We start from the raw sequence: 18,194 nt of genomic DNA, 5'->3' as shown, positions 1-18,194 counted from the left end.
ACAATAGTTAATTCTATTTCTATTAAAATTTCGGTGTGTTTTGAACATTCCGATGTGTACCAATTTATAATATTAGTGTAAAATTTTAATATTTATCTTAATTATTTTTATGTATGTATGTTGATATAGTTTTGATTGTTTTAATTTGAAAATCAATCATGATCTCGTCCAATTAAAAAAAGACACATCATCTTTAATTTGAAAGTTTAATCTAAAGATACATATAATGTGAAAAAAGAAGATGATATGTCATCTTTTAATTGGACAAAACTATAAATGATATGGTGAAAAAAATCCATAAAATAACTAAATCTGAATATTTGATGCGGTAATAAATAAGTAAAGACTTAATAATTAATAAAGGAGTTCAACGTCGGTAGCTAAACAGATTCTAACGACGTTAAATAAAGCCGTCTAAAACGACTTCACTCTTTTCTCCGCTTCCTGCCCTGAAAATACTTAAAGAAACGAAAGTTAAAACGAAGAACAAAGCAGCCTTATTTTAAAACACTCTGCTCTCTATTTACAAATACGCCGCCGTCTATCGGAGCTCAGAGAGGTACGGTTCGATTGCCGTCGGTTTTGATTTATCTTGTTCCGATATGTAAGAATTGTTTGGTAGTCAAGTATTATTTATTTGATTTTTTTTTCTCCTTAAACATAGATGTTTTAGATTTTGATTTTGATTTTTTGCCGTGGTTATCTTGACCTGGACCGGGGATTACTGTTACTTAGGCATTTATTTCGGATCTCTTCTTCACCTTTATAGTGATTTCGATATTGTTCGTTTTACTATATTTAGGGTTTTTTTTTTAAAACTTCCCAATCAATGATATTGATTATTAGTATATATATATTTTTTGTAATTGAATTCACTCTTATTTAGTCCCTAGAAATAATCTAATTGATCTATGCTTGTTTTTTCCTCACCTTTTTTTCAAAAAATAAAATAAAATTGGTGAATTGTTTTTCTGTTATCTTATGCTCTCTCTTGAGTTTTGAGTGAGTTGGTGAGCATACTAACAGTGTTCTTCTGAGCTCTTTCACTTTGTCTCTCTGCTAGCTGTTAACTGATTGAAGTTCATTTTACTATCAATATTGGTAATTACTTAATTTCTTAAATGGGGGGGGATTTAATCTCGACTTCCTTTTTGGTGGGTTTTTTTGAGGATTAAATTTAGGTTTTAAAATCAAGTGCAATGAATTTAACTAGTACTTTATTTTGTAATTTATCGATACGCTTATTGAATTCTTTTTTTGGTGTTAGTAATTGAAGGTGTGTGAAGCCGGTTGTTTTCCTTATGCAGTAACACCTATGCTAATTTTGATCGAATTCATTTTCCGGGCAATGTGAATGGTGGTTGTTTGAATACTTCTAGAGAATTAGTTTGTGTTGGGGTGGATCATGGGGGCTGCATGTTGTGTTGCTGCTAGAGACAAAACTATCGTAAATGGATCAGGTAGTGAGGTTTTACATAGGAATATGAGGTATTCTCCAACTTGGAGTTTTCGTTGGGATAACCGAGGACGTGTAGCTGGCGAAGACACTTCTATAAGTTGGTTTTCGGATGCAGTTAGTCGGAATGATGGATCAGAGATCAAATATGAATCTGCATGTGCATCAGAGGATGGAAATTCATCCGAGAGTTTTCAGTCTCGTACGTGGCAAAAGTCCCCAACTTCTGAAGGAACTGCTGGACATGCAAGAACTCCTGCTTCAGGTAACCTACTGGGATTCTGGTATTATTGTGAACCATATGGTATCTGGAAATGTAGAAGTTAGTTTTGAATGGTAAACTAGTTTCCTGTTATGATGTTACCATATGAGAGCATAACTGAATTAGATAGACAAGAACTAGTTGTGAATGAAAAAGTATAAGGAATATAAACAAAGAAAGGTGCTTCTGAGTTCTGAGTAAATCTTAAAAAATGAGGAGCTTAAGCTCTCACCTTTAGTCGAAGTGAGATATAATGTATAAATTCAGTTGAAAGAAAATTTTCTGAGCATGCCTTCTCGAGATGTCTACCTTTCTTACTGTAATGTACTTGGTTACATCATTTGATAAAATCCTTAAAATCTAGTTTAGTAAGGGAATTGCATGCAGGACTGGATTAACCTTGGCCTATTGGTTGGACAATGGCCTATTTTGAAAGGCCATTGCTTCTGGCCGTTGTGTTTTCGCCTTCAAGCAATCTTTTGCCTCTTGGATGGTCCCACTACCTTGATTATGTTACATAAACTGGGTGAGTAGTGTGTCAATTCTTCATCTTAATTCAGTTTTCCTTTTTTTTTGGGGGGGGTCATGCGGAGCTTTGTAAAGGATGGGTGCAATACAACTTTCCTACATTACTATGAACGGGATATGTATGGGGTCTAGAGGGTCTCCTTTTATTTTTGTGTGGCAGGTGGAGGGCGTCGGGCCTGAGGTTTTCTCACTTGTCTCTTTGTTTTCATTCATCTCATGGAAAAGAAAAAGTCAATCTGTTCAATGGTGTCATTCTATAAATATGTTGGTTAAGAAAGGTCCTCTTGGAGTTGTTTTATCTAACATTCTTCTACATATATTATGCAGATCAATCTATTTCTAGAAATATCTCTGTTGATGTGAACTTAGAGCAGGTAAAACTCTTTCCCTTAGGAGGCAGTTTCAGGCCTGCTTCCAACTCTGTGATAACTTCTTAATGTTACATCCTTTTGAGAAATCTGGATCATGTTTCAGGTGAAGGAGTCGGTAGAATCCCCTGTGGCTTCTTACCCGTCTCCCTCAAAGTTATCACATTCTTTGCCATCAGCTTCCTCGTTGGCAACATCCCCTTTGTCTTCCCAAAGTCACGTGCACCCTACTGGTTCAACAATAACGAGGTGGCCTCTCAGATCTCCTGGACATCATCTATTGCGACAAGTATCTGATAACCGAATTCTAGGACTAAAGTCACCTAATGGATACTCAGTTGGTGAGGAAAGGCTTGTAATGCCTTCATGGAGCAATGAATCAACTGGGGGCTCTCGGGGTGGTTCTTCTGATGGTTGGTCTATGCAGGCCCTTTCTGAATTTATGCCTCCATCTCGTAGGGAAAGGTGGTCTTTTGATAATGACACATGGGGTTTCCAACGTGAGAAAATAAGCAAACCCAGTGGCCGAATCTCTGCACCGCCGTCTGTTGATCTGCAAACATGTGGTGTTTGCTCCAAGCTGTTATCAGAAAAATCTTTGTGGAGCACTCAGAAGATTATTATTAGCAATGATCTTTCTGTTGTCGCAGTACTAACTTGTGGCCATGTTTACCATGCTGAATGTTTGGAAAATATGACCCCTGAAATTGACAAGTATGACCCTGCTTGTCCAATATGCACTTTGGGGGAGAAGAAGACACATAAATTATCTGAGAAAGCATTTAAAGCAGAAATGGATTTTAAGGCCAAAATCAACAAGAAATCAAGGAGCCGGGTTGTTGATAGTGATATGGACGTGGATCCTATTGTATTTAATCGTCTGGAAAGCAGTGGACATGAAGGGAAGGCCTCCAGTTCAAGCATGAAAAGCTCCTTGGGCAAGCCTTTCCTGAAGAAACACTTCTCCTTTGGATCAAAGGGAAGTAGATCCCCTTCAGAGAATCATTCTAACTGGAAAAAGGGATTTTTCTGGGCCAAATCTAGTAGGATCTAAATTTCTTGTCTGCTGTTAGAAGGTTGGTACCTCTTAGACTGATGTACCATTTTTCCTCAGTTCTTTTCATGAGCTTAACTCTAAAACTGCAAATGCAATCCATCTTTGCTTTTGAGCTTTTGAAGGAACAGAAATCAATCGATTTTGATACCTCAAAATACCCAAGCTAGATATCGAAATCTTCAAATCTCTGGTTTTTTTTTTTTACATTTCCGTAACTGCCCATAAATCCTGCAAGCCCCAAACTAACTAAATTGAAGTATTACGCGCTTAAGTGCGTTTAAATCCATATCCTTTAGAACTTAGTTGGCCAAATCTTTGGTTTCTTGGGTAGGCCTTGTGGTTTTTTTTCATGTTTTTTCCATACAGATTCTAATTGTCTTCTCGTGTGCAGTTGTGTTGGATATATAGGGATTGCACATGGTGGTGCAGGATGCTATTCTTGAAGAATTCTTGACTTCTGAAGTTTTTCAACAGTGTCATATCTCATGGGACTCGCACTGTAAAGAAGAAAAATGGAAATTATAGGTGAAAAAAAATAGGCTCAACAGGAAGAAACGTTTAAACAATGAAATATATAAATATAATATAGTATATATATATATGATAACATCAGTGATGATGTTCTTATTTTGTACAGACTGATCTGGTGTCTTGTTTCTTGCTTGGATTGCATTCATACACGAATTGATTCAATATGAAATCCCTGTGTGGTTATCTTCTTGGAAGTCAATTTATTTCTTTTTGGAACTCAAGAGGCAAAGGCCAGACGAAATGCTCTCATCAATCCACGTAGACAAGTCAAAGTCTACTGGATCCAGTTGTTCTTAAATACGTTCAATACGGGTCGGGTCATTAGTTAGGGTTGAGTTTAGGTGATTTTAATTTCGACTTCTTTTTGAATCGGTGTTTGGAAATTGGAAAGGTGGTTAGAAGTTAGTTACATCAGAAATTGAAAAATTCATTTCTCGCAAAATTTGTTCTTTTATCTAAATTTATTTATCAATAAGGAAATTAACAGTTTAGTAGCTTAGCTTTAGCTTGTTGGGCAATTTATATCCATAACTTTAATACAAATAATCTGTTTACGAAATTAATAGAAATTAAAGAAATAGGAAAAAATAAAATTAATGTCTATCAATAACAGGAGGGTTTCTTTTAATTTTCCCCGGCGTTTTGTACCCAAAAAAAATAACAATAACACGAGTAATTTTTCAGTTTTGTAAATTAAATTAAAAGAATTTACCCTTTTTGTTCTTTAAATAAAAAAAATGGAAAATGAAAATCTCATCACGGTGACGACACCTTGAATAAAAATTACATGGACTATTAAAAGAAAGGGAGGAAATTGTGTTAGGCATTTGACGATGTCTAATGACTGACAAACAAGCTAAAAATGGAGATAAATGCAAACAAATTCTCAACCAAAGCAATGACAAAAGACTCAAACAAAACGAAACACAAACATTGGTTCACAAATTTGAGACTTGCAAAATCCAATTCCTGTTGTCAATTAGATTTCCACCATTGGTATCCAAAAACAACAGCAACAAGAACAAGCCAACCCTGTTTCATAAAATTAACACCATTACCTTATGTTTTCCAAAGAACCCTTTTTGTTGGTTCATTTTTTATGGAAACATCCATCCCTCATTCAGACGGGATGGAGATAGAAAAGAACGCATCATTATCATCATCATCATCACCATCATCGTCAATGGCTATCCTCGTGGTTGCCATGTTGTTATGGAGCTTGATTTCGTGCCCCAGCAGTGTTTACGGCATCGCAACCGGCCCTTTCACCCCTACTGACAACATCCTCATCGACTGTGGTGCTAACGCTGCACCCAAAGTCCCTGATGGAAGGACCTACAAAACCGACCAAGAAGCGTCTCAGTTGTTGGACACCAAGGATGATACTCAAATCTCTGTCTCCAATGTTGATCTTCCTACCCCTTTGTTCTTAAACGCCAAGGTTTTCCCACAAGAAGCTACCTACACGTTCGCGTTGAAACGCCCCGGTTTCCATTGGCTCCGTCTCTATTTCTATGCCATTAATGATCACAAGTATGATCTTCAACAATCAACCTTCTCTGTGTCTGCCAACCAGTATGCTATCCTTCATAACTTCAAGGTTGCCAATGCTACCATACCTGTTCTCAAGGAGTACCTTATTAACATGAATGACCCTAATTTCCTTCTCAAGTTTTCTCCTATGAAGAATTCCTTCGCTTTCGTTAATGCCATCGAGGTGGTTTCGGTGCCAGATACCTTGATCGTCGACACCGGCAGTTCCCTTACCCCGGTGAACTCCATTTCCGGTTTAACCCAGCATGGTTACCAAGTTGTTTATAGGTTGAACATGGGGGGTCCTTTGATCACCCCAGTGAATGACACCCTAGGAAGGACTTGGATACCTGATACTCATTATCTTAAAGATAAAAACTTCGCTAAACAGGCCTCTACTTTACCATCTGCAGTCAGCTACACCGATCAAATGACCCCGTGGATAGCACCGGCCACTGTGTATTCGTCTCTCATCGAGATGGCGGTGGCTGATGACAAGACGGTGAACCCAAACTTCAATGTGACATGGCAGTTGGAAGTTGATGAAGCATTTGATTACTTGATTAGGTTGCATTTTTGTGACATTGTTAGCAAGACACTCAATGACCTGTTTTTCAATGTATACATCTGTGGTAAAATGGCGATTTCCCAGTTGGATTTGTCGAGCTTGACAGGTCAGTTGGCCGTTCCGTACTACAAAGATATAGTGGTGAATGCTTCCACCCTCAGCAATGGTCTTTCGGTTCAGATCGGTCCATTGAGCCAGGGTGCCGGAATAAAAAATGCGATTCTTAATGGCTTGGAGGTGATGAAAATGAGCAACGCGGCTGATAGTCTGGATGGGGAGTTCAGTGTCGATGGAAGCTCGAGCTCGAGCAACAAGGGTGCGGTGGCCGTCGTTGGTTTCGCCATGATGTTCGGCGCATTTGTTGGTCTTGGTGCAATGGTTATTAGATGGAAGAGGAGGCCCCAAGATTGGCAAAGGAGGAACAGCTTTTCTTCATGGCTGCTCCCACTCCATGCTGGAGACAGTAGCTCCTTGAGCAAATCTGGCGGTTCTCAAAAGCACTCTTCAACACTAGGCTTAGGCCGTTATTTCTCCCTGGCAGAGTTGCAAGAAGCAACCAAGAACTTTGACTCGAACGCCATCATTGGTGTCGGTGGGTTCGGAAATGTGTATTTAGGCACGATCGATGATGGGACGCAAGTTGCTGTCAAGAGAGGGAACCCGCAATCCGAGCAAGGTATCACAGAGTTCCACACAGAAATCCAGATGTTGTCAAAGCTAAGGCATAGGCACCTGGTCTCACTGATTGGTTATTGTGATGAGAATAGTGAAATGATCCTGGTTTATGAGTACATGTCCAATGGACCTTTCAAGGATCACTTGTATGGAAAAGAGTTGCCATCGTTATCATGGAAGCAAAGGCTTGAGATCTGCATCGGAGCGGCTCGGGGGCTTCACTACCTTCATACCGGTACCGCACAAGGAATCATTCACCGTGATGTTAAGACCACCAACATATTGCTTGATGATGCCTTTGTTGCCAAGGTTGCTGACTTTGGGCTATCAAAAGACACACCTATGGGGCAGAATCATGTTAGCACTGCAGTGAAAGGCAGCTTTGGGTACTTAGACCCTGAGTATTTCAGGAGGCAGCAACTAACCGAAAAATCGGATGTTTACTCATTCGGCGTCGTTCTCCTCGAATCCTTATGCGCAAGGCCTGCCATTAACCCACGGTTGCCAAGAGAGCAGGTTAGCTTAGCTGAATGGGCAATGCAATGGAAAAGGAAGGGGTTGCTTGAAAAGATCATTGATCCTCAGCTTGTTGGTGCCATCGATGCTGAATCAATGAACAAATTTGCGGAGGCTGCTGAGAAGTGCTTGGCTGAATATGGTGTTGACAGGCCTTCCATGGGGGATGTTTTATGGAACTTGGAACATGCTTTGCAGTTGCAAGAATCGTCCTCAGTGGGAAAATCAGAGGAAGCCGCCGCCCCTGTGCAGCCTTCTCCACCGGCTCCAACCGTCACTCCTCCATCTGATACTAATCCTCCAGCTCCTCACCCAGAAACCAACACAGGTCAGACCATTGAACACTCAGGAACTGCCATATTTGCACAATTTCAAGGGATGAATGGTCGATAAAATAACGGGTGGCTCGATAATTAGGATTATGAATTCAGCCATTTCACATGATGCAACTGTCACCTAACATGTATGGTCAACCCTCTTTATAACAGCTAATTGTCATAATAACATTTAGTAATAATAATTAAGTTTCTAGAAAAATTGATTTTTTATATTTTATTTTAACTCTTGAGGAAGGATAGCATGAAAGTGTGATTTCACGTAATTTTTATCTATTTCCAATAAAAGAATGGCAAATCAAAATTTTCCTCTTAATACTAAAAATCTCAGTAGAAAAAATCTGATTTGTCATTCTCCCATTAGAAAGGGATAAGGATGACGTTGAATCACACTTTTATACAATCATTTCTCCTCTTTATAGCAACTTTTTACTTATAACAACAACATTCATAATTATGAAGTACGTTATTTATTAAATTAATTCTCTATAATAGCATAAGATCTAAATTATTATCTAAAATTATAGTTATTTCATATAAACAAGCCTATTAATTATTAAATGATTAAATTTCACATGAAAAAAATTTGTTAATCATATTTTATTAAATGAGATAATCTTCAATAAGTGGAATTAAAGATATCGATTCAATAAGCTATTAAAATCCCTAACAAAATATTTTATTATGAATTTACAACTTCATAAACTTATAAATTAATTAATTTTATTTGATAACTCATATCGATTAATTGAATTTTATAATTAATCATGTGAAAAAAACGTAAAATAGAAATTGCATAAAACCAACAATACTACGTCTTTTGATTTTGTTGATTTGATCCTCAATTTCTTTTTTTTTTAAATATAATCTCTCACTTTCTTTATTTGATAGAAATTCGTTATATAAATAATTATCTCTCTATAACAACATGCTGTTATAGGTGTAAAATAATTACTTCTTTATAATAGACAAAATCTGAACAAATAAATAAGAAAATTATAAAATAAGTTCACATATTTTATCTAAAATCTATTTCTTCTATGTGGTGTGGGGTATTCAATTTCTAAACTTAAAACTTATATCAAAATATTTCATATGATTTTTATATGTGCATTATAATAATATTTAATTTATTTTCCATATTATATTATCATATGATTGTATTACTTTCAATCTTTATTAATGGCATATCTTGCATTTTAACTCGAATAATCTCTTCATCTAAACCTTTTCATCGGTAAATTACAAAAATAATCACTTTTGTTTATCTTAAGTTATATTTTAATCATTTATGTTGGAAATGTTATGTTTTAGTCATTTACGTTATCGTTTTGTTATAGAATGGTCACTCTACCGTTAAGCTCCGTTACCTCTCTAATTGCGGTCCTACATGGTAGCCCAAATGAGTTTTAAATACTTACTTGGATGTCCTACATGGTAGTCCAAATTAAATTTATTTAATTAAAAACCTAATCCCAATAATTGGACAGCTAAGTTTACATTTAAAACCTATTTGGATTGCCACATAGGATTGTCATTAGGGAAGTAACGGAGTTTAACGGTAAAGTGACCACTTCATAACAAAACGATAATGTAATTGACTAAAACCTAACATTTCAAACATAAGTGACTAAAATATAATCTGAGACAAACAAAAGTGACTATTTTTACAATTTACCCAAAAAACTTGATTAAAAGAAAAGTTTTAAGAATGGGTCAAGATCAATTTGGTTGATTAAATCATTATCAATTCTACAAGTTTCCCAAATTTTTTTTATAATCTATACTATTTATTGAAGCTAACCAAACATCAATTTAGTAATGTTCTTAAAATCGGATTGATAATTAATTTGTCTGGTTTAAATTATTAAAAATCTTATAAAAATAAAATAAATTATCAAAAAAATTATAAAATTTGGTTAAACTGTTAGTTCAACTGATTTTTTAGTACAATTCAACTAGTTCATATTAATTTGCGGGTCAACCAATTATTTACCATCTCTTTAGGCAATTCTTGATCCGATCGACTGATTCAGTCCAATTCAAAAAAATATTACAATTTATTTAAAAAAGTTAGAAACTATTTTTTTTTAAAAATAACAAATTAAGGGTAAAAAAAACCATTTGTAAAAAACCATTAAAAAAAGTGCACCCTATTGAGTTTTTAATGACAAAAAAACATAACCAATTAGGCCCTTCCCTTAATAGAAACCATTAGTTGACCGATTTGACCATTAAGGGCACTAATGTGGTTAATAGTAGTCACCAAGAGATGATACATGGCATGGCACATGGAAGGATGCTGACGTGGCATGTTACGTCAGCAAAAAATAATAAATAAAAATTATATCTGAAATGAACCTTGACATATGGTTTGAGTTTAAAACTAAAATAAGTTTAGAAATTATAAAAAAAAAAGATTAATAATTATTTAAAAAATTCTAAAGTTTATAAAAAAATTCAAGTTTATATATATAATTTTTATTAACCATTTTTATATATATTTGAATTTAAAAAACTTCAAATTAATAATTTTTATATTCAAATTTTATAAGCAGCTATGGTTGGTAAATGAAAGGAATGTGCACATTCAACTACGTAAATGGTTTTTTTAAGACTTGTTGTATTCTAAAAGTTTCAAAGAGAGTGAATCACGCTTCAAATCTATTTTTATTTCCCATAAATTCCTTTTTTTACACCACAAGTTTTCTTCATTGCACCAAAATTTATAACAGATGCATCATATGCCATCTATGTGGTGCTTTAACTGAGAGTGCATTGCACTTGATTCGTGATTGCCCCTTCGCTTTTCAGGTTTGACAACAAATTGTGCCTTCTTCAACTCAGGTTTGGTTCTTCTCCCTTAACTTATTAGACTAGTTGGTTGTTGTTAACATAAAGGTTACTGATGAAATAACCAATGTTGATGTTCCTTGGAATACACTTTTTGCAATAGTTTGTTGGAAATTCTAGAAGCAAAGGAACTTTTGCGATCTTCCAAGACATTTTGGTCATTTAAGGAACTCGTTGTTACTTTGAAAATTTGAGGAGCCTTCACCTATCACAAAAGTTTAAAGTACTTCTTGACAAAAAATACAAAATTAAATTTGAGATAGCGTAAGTGACTTGAACTGCTTAAAGATTATGATCTAATTATAAATTATCATTCTGGGAAAGCAAATGTTGCGGATGACGTCCTGAGTCGGAAATGTTTGTTTGCTTTGAAAGTAATAAATGGCTCCATCTTAGCTGAGTTGAGAGTTAAACTTGTATTTCTGTAGAAGATTCGAGATTTGCAAAAATGTGATAGCAAGCTTGAAGCTAAACGAAAATTGGCTGAAGGTGATCAAATTAATGATTTCAATATAAGTGGTGACAGAAGTTTATACTTTCAAAATAAATTGTGTTTCGGATGATTTGACGTTAAAGAGAGAAATTCTCCACGAGGCTCACAGTATTTCGTACGCGAGGTGGAAACAAAATGTATAATAATTTGAAATCATTATATTGATGGTTAGGCATGACAAAGGAGATAATCAAATACTTAGCCAAGTGTTTGGTGTGTCAATAAGTTAAGGCGTAACATCAAGTCCCTTCATAGTTATTACAACTTATAATGATTCCTAAATGGAAGTGGGAACGAGTCACTATAAATTTTGAAACAAGATTATCGTTATCACCAAAAAAAGAAAGATTTCATTTGGGTGGTAGTTGACAAGTTAACAAAGTCCACTCATTTCTTTCCGGTGAGAGTTGACTATTCATTAAAGAGACTGGCTGAATTGAATATTTTGGAGATCGTGAGACTACATGGTGTACCATTATCTATCATTTCAGATCAAGATTCAAAATTTACCTCCAAATTTTGGAGTAAATTGCATGAAGCTTTGAGCACCAAGTAGAATTTCAATACGACATTTTATCCTCAATTTGATGGTCAATTTGAACAAGTAATCCAAGTATTTGAAGACATATTGTGTTATTGAATTTGAAGAAAACTGAGAAAGATTCTTATTGTTAGCTGAATTTGTCTACAACAAACGTTTTGTTATTATCAACCTTTGAAAAAAATTTAATCTTCAAAAATCGACATTTATTCTTGAAATGTCCCATATTACCACAATGGTAAAATGAACTCTTGTTTCTTTTTGAACTTAGTAATTTGTACTTGCTCCGTAAGATGCACTTTGACATTTTTAGAATCTAGGTTTTAATTTTACTTTCAATATTCTTCTTCAATACGAAAAGGATTTGTCAAAGCCTCAAGAGATATTTTCTTTTTCTTATGTTTTAGACTTCTTTGAAGTCTTTCCAGGATGGAAAAATGTTGTCTATAATAGAGAATACAACAATCATTTCATCCTCTCTCTTTTTTTATATCATATTGCTTAAACTAATTCAACATTTTTTAATATGTGGCCTATGCATATGTAATCAACATTGTCCCATTTTTTTCTTTCTCGAGTTGCAACAACAAATTCGTTTTCATTCTCTTCCGACCTTGAAGTACCAAAACATAAGGGATCTTCAAAATTAATTGTAAGAAGTGCATCCTTTTCTGTCATCGTCAAAAATTGCCACCATCAAACTGATCAAGCTTGATACAGTTGAAAGGCAACTCCCTTTGTAGTCCACTTTCATGTGTTGTAGTAACAATCATGAAAATGACTAGAACCTTAAAATTGTTAATGCGGAACTTCGGCGAGAAAAATCTTGAACACACGGACAAAATACAAACAGAAAAACGAAGTAATAAGACAATGCTCAAAGGCGTGTATCAAGCCACTTTTTTTAAGGTTCTATTCGCCCCCACTTATACTTGGTGTGCAAATAAGTTTCAAGCAAATGAACCTCGATGATACAATAAAGCCCTAATGACTATTTGCGATCTGCATTAACGGAAATAGTCCACTAAGCATTGAGCAAAATATAACAAGAAAGTAAATTTCTATAAAGAATTTTTGTAATAATTTTTTACAGAATAATCTAATAATAGTAGAAGATGAAGGAATGATAAAAATAACTTTTTGAAATCCCATTAGATAGGAACCCTCAGGTCTCTTCATAGAGACATAACTTTTAAAAAGTGTCTTTTCTGAATAACCACATAATTAAAAGAGGCGTAATTATTCAACTAATATCTCATAACTATTCAAGTAATACTGCTTGTATAGTTATAATTCTTTGTCAAAAATCAAGTAATATTACTCTTGATCAATAACTAAAAGATATTACATCCTTTCATTTATAATTATTTGAACACTGTAAATATTTGAAAATGTTCCAACAATAGTTTAGGTTAAACTACTACAATTTCATTTATAATTATTTGAATACTATAAATATTTGAAAATATTCCAACAATAATTTGAGTTAAACTACAACAACCGAGTGAATATGTCTTAAAAATACTAGATCATTTAATTAAGTTTACCTTATATTTTTCAAGTATATTGCTCCATTATGCTCATTTTAATAGTACAAGTCGGCCTAAGTTTAGTTGTTAATTTTTGAAGAGCAAAGTTATTTGAATTAGGATAAATTTTAAAATTATACATAAATTTTGATTTAATGTGCAATTGTAAGCATGAATTTTAATTTGGTGTAAATTATACGCGTGAAATTTTATTTATGGTTCAAATGTATACTTGAAACTTTATTTTTGATTTAATCATACACATTTAAAGAAATAAAGACATCAATTTATTTTTATGTAGAATAGATATAATTATTTATGTATGTAATATATAAACATAAAATAATATCATATCAATAATTATGTTAATAATTTATAAAAATTAAATTAAATCAAAATTTTATGTAAAAAATTATACAAAATCTTGCGTAATTTTAAGATTTAACCTTTTGAATTTTGGGTATCTTGGAAAGCTAGGGTTGATTTGGGCCCAAAAAAAGGCTCTTGCATTTGTTTTGGTTTCTTACCTTAATTCTATGTGTATTTTGATGTTTTTGTTAGAATTTTGTGCCCTCTAATTTCTACATTTATTATTATATATATTCGACCTAATTAATTAATTAAAATTTCATACATTATTAATTATTTTATGCGCATTTATCTTTGGTTTTGGTTTTGTGTATGCATTTGTATGTCGTGGACAAAAAAATGTGTTCATATGTATATATATGGAAATATACATGCATCCATTCATATATATACACGTTAATTCATAATCACAAATGCATACACAATGGCTAATGAAAGGGACAAGCAGGGGTCTTAATTCTCAAAATAAAAAAAATTATTTTTGCCCCTTCAATTATGATCTCTATAAAATTATAATTTATAATTTACTGCATTCATCACTGTGCATACATGGTATTAATCGTATAGACTATCCACACACGTCGGTAGATGAATGAAAACATTTATGTGAAATTCTTTTGTTATTACTGTATCTTAAAATTTTGCGAAGTATTTTTTTGTTATTAGTAGTCAATTTTGATACACAAGAAACAGTTTCGAGTAGTCAACTTTGATACACAAGAAATCAATCTTTAAATGTTCATTTGTTTTGAAAGATAAATGGAATTCACACCATGAAGCTTCTATTTTCATTTGGTGTAGCTATCTCGATCATATGAATCTTGTGCTAAACGATTTAAAACCCCATAGGAGATCAATCAACACAATTAACCTAGAAAAAATTGTGATTTGACTTTCAAAACATAATTTTTTTTTATAACCAATTTTAGTGAAACAAGGTTCTAAGCTTTATTATTCCATTTATTCCTTAAATTCACGAAATGATTATGAATTATTTTGTTTCATTTTGAAAATTTTCATTAAAGAAGACACGCATCGATAAATGAATGGGAGCATTTACGTCATATTATTCTATTTTATTATTTTTAAAAATTATGTGAAGTATTCAAAAACTTATCAAGTTAATCGTTTATTGTCACTTTGACTTGTGTTAGGTTAAACCAAAATATTCTTAATTAGACCCGTGATCTCAATAAATTGTAATCCTAAAACATGACATCTAGAGCATTGTTAGTTAGATGTAACGTTATTACGTGTGGTAGGCCATAACCTAGTAGCTCTCACACATTAGTAAAATTAGCTATAATGACACTCATAACCCATGAAAAAGAAGAGAAATTTTCAGTCTTGTTAGCAGGCAGTAGCAGATATTGTAACCTCAGTGAATAGAACAATGGCAGTAAAGTACAAGACATTCATAGAACAAGTATGAAAATGAAAGACATACCCTTTTGTCCGATGTTGCATTCACCGGTTTCGTCATGGGCCATGAAACCATCAGTAAAACACCATACCAGACTGAAATCAGCAGAGCAGATGATCAAACCTCATACCAGACTGAAAGTAGCATAAAAGATCATAAAACACCATACCAGAATCCACCGATTCACCACTATCCACCGCCACAACTTACCATGCAACATCTCCTATAGTCTAATGTAATTGGCTGTTGCCTTGGTAATTGAGAGAAAAATAACCTACAGCAAACGCGATGGAGAGAAAAGAACACAGCCACGTAAAAAAGTCGGTAAACCAGAAATTCAATGAATCACAGTTCATCCGCCGCCACAATCAGCATGCGCCTCCTCCGAATATAACCGATAGGGATCAAAGGCCTGATTGCAGTGGCAATTGGGCAGACGGATCCTACAGCAATCGTAGGAGAGAACAGAAACACTCACAAAAATTCCAAGAATGAAAATCCTAGGAATCATGGAGCAAGAGAGAGAATTTCATAGACAATCAGTTTAAAAGATGTCTGAAATAACACAAATAACATAAATCCTACAACGGAAATTGACAAACAGAACGGAATCAAAAACATTAACAGAAATCCTACCCAGAAAGAAAAAGGAAAGCTTTTTGAATCATTGTGCAGTGTCAAAGGAAAAAAATTTGGCGTTGTGTAGAGTTGGAGTTGGAGAGACGTTAGATTTTGGGAGGATTAGAGGGGGGATATGTTCGGCGGGAAATTGAAACGGTGCGTGTAGTTTTAAACGGGATGTCAAATCAATTGAAACGGTGAGTTTTGAATTAGTAATTCATCAACAGTTTGCAACGCCGTAACTTTGCGCTCGTTGTCCGATTGAGACGCGCTGACAAACTGCTGAAGGTGGTATACTTCAGCTTTTGGACAAATTCGATGAAAAGGCTAATTAAAAAAAATGAGAGGAATGTGTAAGTTTTTGTGATATTTAGATAAATTGATTTATTTTATAAATAAAAGGGTTATTAATTTAAAAAAATTAAATATAATAAAATATAATTTTTTAGTCAAGAAAAATTTTTGAGGGATATATTTAGGTAATTTAAATAAGAATTTTATATAATTTTTAAGTTTTTTGATTTTAAAAAATAATAATAAATTTAGAAAATAGTTTAATTTTGTTATTTTTATATTTTTAAAGACTATTTAAATTTAATTTTAAAATGGGATAGACCTGACATGCATTTAATTGGTGCCGTAAGAAGAATTGCACCACCACTTTTTTAACTCAATCTAAAAGGGTAATTGCTTCATTAAGTCATTAAACGTTTTATATAATTATATTTGAGTTTGGTGCCGCCAATGACAATGGCGGCTTCCAAAAAATTTAGAGGTGATGATGTCAATGGCAATGACATAATAGATGCTTACTATTCAAAATGGGTCATTCACATAGATAATTTTTAAAGTGGATCATTTCATAAATAATAATAAAATTAAGTCATTTTTATAATAATAATAATACTAAGCCCATGAATGCTAGATTTAAAGGCTTCTTTATTTGAATTGTGTTGGAGTATTTTGGAGATGTCATAGGAGCTACATATCAATAATAAATAATAAAAAGTAAAAAGTAAAAACTAGTAGAAATAATTGTGTTGAGTCACAATAGGAAATTAAATATAATTATAGAATTTAATTTTACCTAATTCAATTGGCTCTCAAATTTCCATTGACTTTGGGCATTCATAATAGTCAACAAGCACTCTAATGATGATGATAATAATAAGATATATATATAATTTCCAAAATAATTAAAATAATAAATACTTAAATTTGTATTTTAAAATTCATTACTTTCAAATTATATTTTAAGAATTAAAAATTTTCAAATTAATTAAATAAAAACATTGATTAAATAATTCAAAATTAAATTTGAATTTCAAATAATTTGCTTTAAAAACATCATTTTTATATTATTTTTGTTAATGATTATTAATTTTTTTTCAAAAGATAATTCTTATTTTAAAATTTTCTTCCATATCATTTTTATTTTACCGTAAGCTACTTTTTAAAGAAAATACTATTATTAATAGGAAAAATGAATCATAATAAAACAAATATATGATATATAGTACAAACAAAGAAATGTAAATTAATGCACAAATGTCAGGATTTTTTACATTAATAATATAAAATAAATAAATACCACAATAGAATAACGGGATTAATATTTATGAGAATAAGCAAATGAAATAGTGAAATACCGGTGTTGCCTAACCAATCGGTGGCACCAAACTAAAATGTGATGATATGAAAACTCCAAGGACCTTATATGAAATTTTCCATTTTAATTGGCAGCCCACCTAATAATATGATGCAACCAAACTTTAAATGGATAAATTGCACCCTAAACCCCTTTATTTATTATTAATATTTTCTCCTTTAACACCAAAAATAGATTGGCCTCTTATCAATTAATCTAAAAAGTTTTTCTACCAAAAAGTATTTTTTAAATATTTATATTTTTATTATCAATTTGATTTACGGTATAAAATTATAATTATAAAAGCTTTAGAAAAATCTTATTATATATAAATTATAATTATTAGTTAAATTTATAGTTTTCAAATATAAAAAGAAAAAGAAACTACTATAAATATCGTTAACTAGTATGTCAAACATAATGTGAACAAAAAAAAATATTTTTTGAAAAATAAATAAATTTTATTTCGAATTGGAATGAGCTTACTTGCAAAAATATTTTTTGGTAGAAAAACTTTTTAGACTAATTGATAAGAGACCAATCTATTTTTGGTGTTAAAAGATAATAAAACTTAATAATAAATAAGGGGGTTTAGGATGCAATTTACCCTTTTAAAGTTTGGTGCGGCGATTATGTCAGGTGGCACCCTTGAAGTGTTTTAGCAGCTGCCAATTAAAATGGAAATTTTACATATAAGGTTCTTGGAGTTTTTAGATTATCACATTTTAGTCTAGTGCCACCGATTGGTCAAGTGGCACCAATATTTCATTATTTCATTTGTCTATTCTCGTAAATATTAATTCCCTTATCCTATTATGATATTTATTTAATACTATTAATGTAAAAAAAACCCAAATGTCATGTCTCTAAAGTAATCTAAAAAAAAGA

General features: G+C 32.7%; 2 protein-coding genes and 1 long non-coding RNA gene across 14 annotated transcripts; 2 read left to right on the top strand and 1 right to left on the bottom strand.

Moving 5' to 3' along the window:
* The first annotated feature begins 362 nt into the window (after positions 1-362).
* Positions 363-4,401, top strand: LOC107920176 (uncharacterized). 12 transcript variants are annotated; one of them, XM_041109976.1, is made up of 6 exons: positions 363-559; positions 1,308-1,721; positions 2,106-2,244; positions 2,574-2,620; positions 2,721-3,690; positions 4,063-4,401. In XM_041109976.1, exons 2-5 carry the CDS (start codon positions 1,569-1,571, stop codon positions 3,666-3,668), a joined length of 1,287 nt encoding a protein of 428 aa, XP_040965910.1. In that variant the 5' UTR covers positions 363-559; positions 1,308-1,568; the 3' UTR covers positions 3,669-3,690; positions 4,063-4,401. The 12 variants fall into 12 exon arrangements, with proteins under 12 accessions (XP_040965910.1, XP_040965905.1, XP_040965899.1 ...); XM_041109974.1 differs by having other exon boundaries at positions 442-559; positions 1,277-1,721; XM_041109973.1 differs by having other exon boundaries at positions 442-559; positions 1,268-1,721.
* A 451-nt stretch (positions 4,402-4,852) lies between these two features.
* LOC107918923 (probable receptor-like protein kinase At2g21480) lies at positions 4,853-8,031 on the top strand. The gene has a single exon (XM_016848489.2). It carries the CDS (start codon positions 5,065-5,067, stop codon positions 7,885-7,887), a length of 2,823 nt encoding a protein of 940 aa, XP_016703978.1. The 5' UTR covers positions 4,853-5,064; the 3' UTR covers positions 7,888-8,031.
* Positions 8,032-14,936: 6,905 nt separating this feature from the next.
* On the bottom strand, positions 14,937-15,827 carry LOC121225598 (uncharacterized). The gene is made up of 2 exons (XR_005923461.1): positions 15,674-15,827; positions 14,937-15,537 (listed from the first exon to the last, which is right to left on the bottom strand). It is a non-coding gene; the product is annotated as an uncharacterized lncRNA (long non-coding RNA).
* Between the last annotated feature and the right edge of the window lie 2,367 nt (positions 15,828-18,194).

This window comes from Gossypium hirsutum, chromosome D13 (genome assembly GCF_007990345.1).
Source record: "Gossypium hirsutum isolate 1008001.06 chromosome D13, Gossypium_hirsutum_v2.1, whole genome shotgun sequence".
Classification (NCBI taxonomy): Eukaryota; Viridiplantae; Streptophyta; class Magnoliopsida; order Malvales; family Malvaceae; genus Gossypium; species Gossypium hirsutum.
The sequence above is the reverse complement of the archived record's forward strand: the minus strand, read 5'-3'. Positions and strand labels throughout refer to the sequence as shown.

What these genes read in the sequence shown, in the direction of transcription:
- LOC107918923 (XM_016848489.2), top strand. Translation starts at nt 5,065, where the DNA reads ATGGAGATAAATGCAAACAAATTCTCAACCAAAGCAATGACAAAAGAC.
- LOC107920176 (XM_041109971.1), top strand. Translation starts at nt 1,406, where the DNA reads ATGGGGGCTGCATGTTGTGTTGCTGCTAGAGACAAAACTATCGTAAAT. An exon ending in TGCAAGAACTCCTGCTTCAG is followed by an intron (nt 1,722 to 2,573) that starts GTAACCTACTGG and finishes TATATTATGCAG; the next exon opens with ATCAATCTATTTCTAGAAAT. An exon ending in TTGATGTGAACTTAGAGCAG is followed by an intron (nt 2,621 to 2,720) that starts GTAAAACTCTTT and finishes ATCATGTTTCAG; the next exon opens with GTGAAGGAGTCGGTAGAATC.